This window comes from Urtica dioica, chromosome 2, assembly GCF_054948205.1.
Source record: "Urtica dioica subsp. dioica isolate 48M chromosome 2, U.dioica_male_clone48M_v1_H2, whole genome shotgun sequence".
Lineage (NCBI taxonomy): Eukaryota > Viridiplantae > Streptophyta > Magnoliopsida > Rosales > Urticaceae > Urtica > Urtica dioica.
In genome coordinates this window covers 40,816,642-40,826,138 of record NC_142757.1, presented here as the reverse complement: position 1 = coordinate 40,826,138, position 9,497 = coordinate 40,816,642, and the positions used below count along the sequence as shown (strand labels likewise).

The 9,497-nt window shown below is 39.1% G+C and overlaps 1 protein-coding gene across 3 annotated transcripts; it reads right to left on the bottom strand.

The window, feature by feature from the left end:
• Nucleotides 1-349: 349 nt before the first annotated feature.
• TPS5 (trehalose phosphatase/synthase 5) lies at nt 350-6,753 on the bottom strand. 3 transcript variants are annotated; one of them, XM_089605193.1, is made up of 5 exons: nt 6,475-6,753; nt 4,039-5,671; nt 2,503-2,913; nt 1,501-1,774; nt 350-975 (listed from the first exon to the last, which is right to left on the bottom strand). In XM_089605193.1, exons 2-5 carry the CDS (start codon nt 5,610-5,612, stop codon nt 655-657), a joined length of 2,580 nt encoding a protein of 859 aa, XP_089461319.1. In that variant the 5' UTR covers nt 5,613-5,671; nt 6,475-6,753; the 3' UTR covers nt 350-654. The 3 variants fall into 3 exon arrangements, with proteins under 3 accessions (XP_089461319.1, XP_089461326.1, XP_089461333.1); XM_089605200.1 differs by lacking the exon at nt 6,475-6,753 and adding an exon at nt 6,223-6,389; XM_089605207.1 differs by lacking the exon at nt 6,475-6,753 and adding an exon at nt 5,894-5,927.
• Between the last annotated feature and the right edge of the window lie 2,744 nt (nt 6,754-9,497).

The following is a 9,497-nucleotide window of genomic DNA, read 5'->3' as shown; positions in this document are numbered from 1 at the left end:
AGACATTAAATAGTTTTGAAACTAGAATAGTTTTGAAACTAAATTGATAGAAATATTAATAGTCTACTCTTAAACTAGATTGGTATAAATATTAATAGTTTTTACCGAACCGCTGGTTTAATAAATCATGGTCAGGTTTAATTTACTGATTCCGGTGTTTTGCAGAACCCTAACACGTACAATCATTGAATGAAAGTCATTTCAATAATATTCTTAAGTAATAATCGCTGGTTTACCTTTTTTTTTTTTTTTTTACAGTGATGCAGGTTTGTTGAGGACAACGCCTCTATGTCCTAAGTCCTCCTAACCTTCATTTAAAGAGACCGAATACAATAAAATAAGCACGTACTTACGGAAAAATAAAAATAAAAAATAATAATTGTCGCATGTTCCTGTATGGTAGCAACTCTAAATAAAGCAATTTATTGCAATCCAAGTATTTTTTTTTTTTTTAAGTAATTGCAATCCAAGTTGAAACTACTCGGTATATCTATATGTATAGTAAAATCATACATATATATATATATATATATATATATATATATGTATGCCTGTGTTGATGTGTAAACAGGCAAAGATGAATATAAACTACTACACAGAGAAAAGAATCCAGTAAAACCAAAGTAACACACTCGAATTCGAGATGAAAACTATTTACTCGGCGATTATGAGCCGCTGGAAAGCGTGGGAAGCGGAGTTTTTGGCGGCGTAGTCGGAGGCGTTGGCAAGGCCCTGAAGCATCCTCAGAATCTCGGCAGTGTCTTCTAAGTAATACTTGGCCTTGCTCGGCTTTCGACCCACCGTACACGCAAACACCTCCGCCACGGGGGATAGAGACTCCTTCGCGCTCGTTATCACGCCGAACATGTCCTCGTCGGACCGGTCGTCCCCGATGCAGAGCACGAAATCCGGGAGAATCGATTTCTGCTTCATCGTCGAGAGTAGTCGCTCCGCTATCAAACCCTTGTTCACGCCCTGTGTTTAAAATGCAAATATTATATGGTTGAGAAATCAAAAAGGGTGAGAGATATTTTAGGAATACACGTTAAACGCTAAGATTATGCGTTGCGGAAAAATTTCTGTCGGTAGATTACTTTCGTTAAGTTTTACCGCAAGGTCAAAAAATTTGTTGAAACCTAATGCTCTCGCACATTTCGTCTATTTCACTCATTTTAGACAATCCTCGACTATTTTGCAAATCTATTAATTTCAATTCTCTATTTAGAAACAATCTTGAGATTTTTCTAGAAAAAAATGAAACAAATAGCGTGATGTAGAACAAATCGTCCAAAACAGTCATCATTATAATTTACAAATAAACTGAAAATGACCCACACTATTCGATTTTTCGAAACTCAAATATTCCAATTGCCGATTTTTCGAACCCGACTATGAAATCCTAAAAACTGATAAACTGGCCAAGACTCAACTGATGTGATATTAAACGTAAAAATACGAAGGAAACAAACCCGACTGAGGGAAGGGATATGGATAATTGACCTGAGGTTTGACTTCGACGATATTCTGACTGCTCTTGACAGAGACGGGTTCGTTGGCGAGGACGCTTTCGAGGTGGTCGAGAAGCTCCTTTGCTTGGCAGGAGCCGAAATCGGGGTCGGCGTGCTGGTAGTTCCACACCAGAGCGCTCTCTTTGGATTCTATGGTTGACCCGTCTGTAGTCTCCGCGTATAGTTGCATCACCGGCTCTGCAATCTGTTTCCACTCGAAATCTGTTATCGACACACAAGTCTCCCATTCCGACTCCTGGCTTGTCCTGCCAAATTTGACACCCAGATTCCAATCATTTTATATAAAAAAAAAATAAAATAAAATAAAATAAAAAAAAGAACTTCAGCTAGAACACATTTTCTAATGCATTTTCAATTTATTCCCGGTTTCACGTACGTGTTCTATTTATTTGTTAAAGCAAACAAAAAAATTAAGGGTGGAGATGTATTCTGTGTCATCTCAGTAGCATCTGATCCACTGTTCATCTTGTTAATAAAAAAATAAAACAAAAAATGTTACGAAACAATGTGTTACTAGGACCCATGCTATTGAGGGTATCATAATAATAAGCAGATAGTAATTATAAATTGGGTCTTTTAGCTATATAGCCATTTGACTTGTAGCGTTTTGTATAATAGCCAACTTTTTGTTAATTTTCTGTAAATAACCACTTCAACTTATTTAAGGCACTCAAAAAGAAAAAAAAAATCCAAAATAGACAGGAATGTTTTTGGGTATTTTTGTCTTTCTGAGTGTTTAAATAAGTTGAGGTGGCTATTTACAAAAAATTTACAAAAGGTTAGCTATCTAGCAATTCTTAGACTTTCGATGGCTTATTTGGCTAATTTTTTGTTATAAATTATATATACAATAGTATAGAAATTGTATAACTCTGTGAAAAAGAGAGGTTATGAAATTAGTAGGACGAAGACATTCTCTTAGGGTGTCCAATATCTACCAGCACAAGAGAAGGTCATACACAAAAATATATACCTGAGAAAATAGCCATGTTCGGCTGCAACGCCGAGCTTCTGGCAGGAAGAGAACCAGTCGGTGAGAACGGTCCTGTCCTTGGCGCTGACGAGGAAGACGATATTCCTCGGGTCTCTGCACAAGCTGTTGAGGACGGTGATGACATCAGCGCTGGGGTTCGCGCTTATCGAGCTTGACGAGACGAGAGCCCCATCGTAGTCCAAAAGGATCGCCCGGCTATTGGTCCGCCTGTAAGCCGAGACAATGTGGTCGACCGCGAGCTTCCTGAAACTCGGGTCGAGAGCGATGACTCGAAACCCGAGCCCAAAACCGATGCCCCAGCATCGTCTCCTCACGTGGTCTCTACACGCCCTCTCGAGGTCCTGGTAGAAGCTCCGCGCCCAGTACGCCACGTCGTGCGTGATCACATACCTGTAGTTTCCGTTTATAAAAATTTTAATTTTTTTTACTTGAAGAAAAAAAAAATTAGCTTTTTATGGCATTTAATAACGATGAGAAAAAAAAATCTCCGAGGTTAACCAATTTTTTTACCGACAAATTCATGTTAAAAAAAATATTAATAATAAAAGGCTTTTTAAGGGGATTTTGGTTAAGGGAATCTTGACAAAAAAAAAAAAAAAAAAAAATTCAAGGCAAAGGTTAACTGAAATCTCATATCTAACCTGTAAAATATGTTTCTAGGCCTTCAAACTCAATTTTTGTCTTTTCGGAGCAGTACATAAAAGAGAAAAAAACAATCAGGGTTTTTTAGGCACATTTGAGGGAAAAACACATGATTATCTGATTTGAAAGCCACTTTTTTGGTGACTTTTACGTTATCTCATTTGAAGGTAAATCTAATACCTAGCTTTTTAAAACATTGATCCACACAAAACAATGTACGATTAAGACTACATCGTACCAAACAAAATATTTTTGTTAAGGTTAATCAAAGTTCCTACTGTCCAATATATATATATACATATATATATAAATAAAAAATAAAAAAGAGGCTTTTTAAGGGGATTTTGGTTGAGAGTAATTTTAACTGGAAATTCAAGGTAAAGCTTAAATGAAATCTCATATTTGACCTCTAAATTGGACCTCCAAACTCAATATTTCTTTCAGGAAATAATAAAATCAGGGGTTTAAAGGCACATTTGAAGGGGATAAAATAGATTATCTGCAGTTAACCATTAATCGAGAGAGTGGTAATCTGAACACCATCTTTTGTGGCTTCCACGTTACCTCAGTTGAAGGTAATCACATCCCCAAGAATCCTTTTTTTAACATTGATGTACACCAAACAACATAATCAAAGAATTCCCGGGAATACGATTTACCATTATTTACAGTTTTAGTTTGCCATTTAGCCAACCTTTAGTAAATTTTTGGTATATAACCAGACCAAATATTTACACGCGTAAATTGATTGAAATACCCTATCAAAACGTTGGCTAATTACCCAACATTTACTTAAAACTTACATTGGCTAATTTGCTACCCAGTACCAGATAAACTCTTAAGGTTAAAGTCAACCAAAGTTCTCATACTTACTTGTAGTGCTTCTCGTGCCTCATCTGCTTCTCCGCGGCGGGTACCACGAGAGCGGAGTCCATGGCCTCGGCCACGGCGTCGATGTTCCACGGGTTGACCCTGATTGCCCCGCTCAGCGACGGAGAACACCCGATGAACTCGGAGACAACGAGCATGCTCGTCTTCGCTCCCGGGGCCAAACCCAGCGTCCCGTCGAGCTTCTCGTTCCCTTGCCGGCAGATTATGTACTCGTACGGGATCAGGTTCATCCCGTCCCGCACCGCCGTGACGAGGCAACACTCCGCTATAGCAAAGTACGCGATCCTCTCGTGCACCTCCAGCGGCGAATCGATCAGGACCACCGGCTCGTAACCCTCCCGCCCGAACGTCCGGTTGATCCTCTCCACCGTGTCTCGGGTCTCGGCCCGGACCTCCTCGACGTCCCTCCCGCGCCCTCTCGCCGGGTTCGCGATCTGCACTAAGACGACTTTGCCCCTCTTGTCGGGGTGGTTCACAAGGAGATTCTCCATCGCGAGGAGCTTCAGGCTTATCCCTTTGAAGATGTCCATGTCGTCGACGCCGAGCATCACCGTCTTTCCGTCGAATCTCTCTCTCAGCTCCGCCGCCTTCGACTCGGTCTCGGGGAGGTTGAGGATCGACTGAAGTTGCCGGATGTGGATCCCGACCGGGAGGATCTTGATGCTCACGGTCCGGCCGTAGTACTCGAGCCCGATGTATCCCCGTTTCGACTGGTACGATATCCCGAGCATCCGGCTGCAACACGAGAGGAAATGGCGAGCGTAGTCGAACGTGTGAAACCCGATCAAGTCCGAGTTCAGAAGCGCTCGGAGAAGCTCTTCCCGGACCGGAAGGGTCCGATAAATCTCCGAGGACGGGAACGGGCTGTGGAGGAAAAAACCGAGCCTGACCCGGTTGAAGCGCTTCCTCAGGAAAGTCGGGAGGACCATGAGGTGGTAGTCGTGGACCCACACGTAATCGTCCTCGGGGCTGATAACTTCCATGACCTTGTCAGCGAAGATCTTGTTGACCGACACGTAGGCCTGCCATAGCGAGCGGTCGAATCGGCCTCCGAGGTCGGGCGACAATGGAAGCATGTAGTGGAACAAAGGCCACAAGTGTTGCTTGCAGAATCCGTGGTAGAATTTCGTGAACAAGTCCGGCGGCAAGAAAGCCGGGACGCATCGGAACTCGTCGAGCAGAGTCTGGGCGACCGCGTCTTGCTCTTCGGGGGCGATTTCGTCTTTTAGGCACCCGATGTAGATGACCTCCACGTCATCGCCGAGGCCGTCCTTGAGCTGGAGGACTAGGGAGTCCTCGTCCCAGGTGAAGCACCGCTCGCCGGAATCCGGGCTCCGGTGGACTCGGAGAGGGAGTTGGTTTCCGACGATGATCATTCGCTCCGGCGAGACCGAGGACGGGGCGTCGGAGCCGACGCTGTTCGCGGCGTCCTCGTCCATCTCCGAGAGGACTCCGGCGACCGTGGCCACCCGGGGGAACCTCTTTCTCTCCCGGAAGAAGCTCGGAGAGTCGCCGGAGGAGAGATCTAGGAGGTTAGAGTAGGACCTTGACACCATCTTCAGGGGGAACAGAGCTCAGAGCTGATTAGACTGTATTTGTTTGTTGTGGTTCAAGTCTACGGGAAAAAGAAATAGTATGTGTCATGATAAAGAATCATATTCAAGAAAATCCCAATAATGGAACTGAAATATCTTACTTTTATAAACACAATCAAAGCAATAAAGAGAGAGAGAGAGAGAGAGAGAGAGGGAATAGATATGAGCAATCGGAATACTAGAATCAACAGGTTGAATTAAATCTTTTTCCATTAACAAAAAGTTAATATAAATACACACACCGACTAAATTAAACTAAGCAAGGCCATTTCCTAGCTTCAAGTGGAACACTGATATTCCCTTCTTCCTTTTTCTCAATTTTTTATTTTTATATTTTATTTTTTTTAAAGGACAAGCTTTCAACTGGCAGAAGTCAAAGCTTGGCAATAATCAAATAGCTCAGAAAATATAAAAAGAAACAAATAAAGAAAAAAAATACTGGAATATATTCGGAACTACCCAGAAGCTAAAATCTGAAACCCGCATTCAAGTTTCAAACTTCAATCATAGAACACGAGCCAGAAAAGAAAAATCCCTAAGATCGCCAATGCCAAGAGGGTGTATTACTTACCAGCAAAAATGGATTCAAAGCAACACAAAAATTCCAACAGTATAGAGAGAGAGAGAGAGAGAGAGAGAGAGACAACTAAGGAAGTGAATACAGAAGTGGCACTGACAAAAGATGTGGGAGCGAACAAAGTCACAAAAGAGTGGCACGCACAATATGAGGGGAGAGAATATCAACCACCATTGAAAATGAAAAGAAAAGAAAAAATATTCATATACTATACACGGCAAAAAGAGTGAAAAGTCTGAAACTTACCCTTGAAGTTAGAGAAGAAGAAGAGAGAGTGAATGAAATAAGAATCTTTCTTCAACGCCTTCTCTCTCTGTGTCTCTTTCTGAAACCCCTTTCTTTCTTTATGCAACAATTACATTGGTGATTGGACCAAAGTAACCTTACATCTTTACATTTTTTTTTTTAGTGTTACTAATTTTTTTTACACTTTATTTTATGATTATGTTATGTTATATTCCCTTTTTAATTTTTTTTTAAAATGACTTCATTTCCTTTACATTGTCTCTCTTCTTTTTTCGAAACAGAAAGTCGTGTCTTTATGAGAAGAATTGGAATCCGATTCTGTCTTCTCTCTCATGCATTGAATACATGGCATGGGAAATGAAAACATAGTTGCTAAGATTTACTAAGCTTGGTTAAATCTGAGGTTTAAATGAACCAAACCAAAAATAATAATAAGAGGTTTGTCCCTTTAATGTGGGGTTATGAGTTATGACACTTTGAAGCTGACAACCTCTACCTTGATTGGAATCTCACCGATGTTTTGCAGCGCGTGTGTTACACTCGCTAATCATTATGCGCCCTTCTTCTCTTCATTGATGTTGAGTTAGTCCTGTTTGCTCCTTTTCGTCTTTAATAAAATATCACACAATTACTATTTGGTATTAATTTTAACTCCACTCTTTGTGGTAGCCTGATCAGAAAATGTACTCTCTAATTTTTATGTCGATTCTCATTAATTCGTTAGTTGGCCATCACTGTTAGATAGATCTACCAGTAACTATTTTATAGAATATTACAATGAAACTGTTTGATCATCTACTACCACTACTGACAGTAATATACTGTAGAAAATTTTAATGAGATGGGTAATAAACAATTTAACTTTAAAAAATTGATTCTCGCTTGTCATCTCATCGAAGTCATGTTTTCAATCGCTCAGTTTTCGTGCTCAGTTGTTCGCGTTGCTGAGAATTTTTACTTCTTTGCTCTGAAATTAACAAAATTAACTTTGGAAAAAATCACTTTTGAAAGTTATTAAAATGAACTTTGTAAATAATTAACCTTTTCATATAAAGTGGTGAAGAAAAATTTGTATTGTAGATGTTGCTTGTAAAAGTCAATTGCCATATTTGCAATTGAGCCAATAACTCAATGGTTCACCCTTCTTTTAAAAAAAAATAGTCAAAATTTTATTTTATTAAAAAATAATTTATCAAGCATGTTAACTAACTAACTAAAGAATAAATATAATTTATTTTTTAATTAATTAATTTTTTTACAGGATTGATGGGCTATTTTCTTAATAAAATTATACTTTTGCTAGAATTTTAAAAGGAATTAAGTAGTTGGCTAGTTACAACAATTTTTTCTCCAATCAATTGTAGTTAATAAATACAACTTTATGGTAATGAATTTCAGTTGAGAGATCGATTGAGCTGAGCTATGAATTTTTGTGTAAGTTTTGGGAGATCTATTCACAGAAATTTAAGAATAAAATACACCCCATAATTTCTCACACCCTATAAATTTGTAATAAAATTCATGGAATAACTCATGCGATTTAGTGTTTTGAATCAAATGGACAATATTGAAAAATCATATATGTTCTAACCAAGGGTTGATGTTGCACAAGGTCTCGAAAATTAAAAATTAATAGGGCCGATGAAAATTACTAGAGACACATTGTAGAAAAATAATAAAGAAAAAATGTGTCCATAGGAAATTGTGGTCGCGGATCGACATTGTGGTTGACAGAGGTGACTGATGAAAATACCAACAGAAATAATGTCATCAATTATAATAAGTTTCAAAATCCTAAAACATATAACAACTTCCGAAATTCAAACATATATAATAACTTTTAAAATCTAGACGCATTACACTTATAATAACATCAATCCAAACGCAAATAATAAGTTTCAAAATTTAAACAAGCATAATAAGTTCTAAAATAAAAAAACAAATAACAAGTTTCAAAATTCAAACACACATAATATATACACCCGATAATTTCTCACGCGCTATAAATTTGTAATAATATCCCAAGCAATAACTCATGTAATTTAATGTGAAATTATGTTTGGTTAGAGAAACAAGATGTCGCACACAATGTATAGACAATGTGTCTGACAACTTGTTTAACACATATAATGAATAATCAACAAGAAGTGCGATAAATAAATGACACACAATATGGTTACCCAGTTCGGTGCAATGTCACCTACGTCTGAGAGCTCACAGCCAGTGGAAAGGAATTCACTATCACGTAGACAATAGTATAAGCAATGTCTTATATGATTACAACAACAAATCAAAGTCCTAGAATCTATTACCACGAGTGAATACCAAGTGCAAGGACTCCCCCTGAATTTGAGACCCCTCTCAATTCCACTTTTCAAGCAAACGTCAATGCTTGGACGACTTCAGTCTTCAACGATTGTGAATCTTCAATCACGTAAGCACAGAACCCAAATCACTCAAACACTCAATCTTCTGGAATAGTATTTAATTAATGACACCGCTCAAAACAATCCAACTAGTTTCCCAATCCGCCAATCTTGCACGTCTAGGAACCCTAATTGTTTTGTCAAAAGCGTCAAAGCTGCTAAGGGTGAATCACTCAGCTTTTATAGAACTCATACAACTCAGGAAGAGAATCTAGGGTTTCCTTACCCATACTCGCAAGAATATCACTCAATAAAGACACCAGCGAGGCAATCTGGCAAAACCGAAAACTTGTCAAAATAACCGTCTACGCAAAAGAGGTAGTATGTCTAGACAGAAGCAGAACATGAAGACCGACATCTTTCCTCACAACTTGCGCTAAAAAATAAAGCCAACTTATGACGTAACAACAATCTCCCCATTTGGCTATTTTTTAGGCAAGCACTTCAAGAGTAGTTCTCAACTAAGCATCATGACCAGAAAAAGAGCGTCAAAATAAATGACCATCATGATGCATCTCCCCTTGATTGCCTTAAAAACATACCAAAGGCGAGGATCAACCAAGACAGAGTGAGGAAGTAAACGACCTGAGCAAGGAG

Bases quoted from the DNA above. Each gene is read 5' to 3' on its own strand.
- TPS5 (XM_089605193.1), bottom strand. From the start codon at position 5,612: ATGGTGTCAAGGTCCTACTCTAACCTCCTAGATCTCTCCTCCGGCGAC. The intron at 1,775-2,502 runs GTATATATTTTT...CAAATTTGGCAG, and splicing joins GAACATGGCTATTTTCTCAG to GACAAGCCAGGAGTCGGAAT. The intron at 976-1,500 runs GTCAATTATCCA...TTTTAAACACAG, and splicing joins TCGTCGAAGTCAAACCTCAG to GGCGTGAACAAGGGTTTGAT.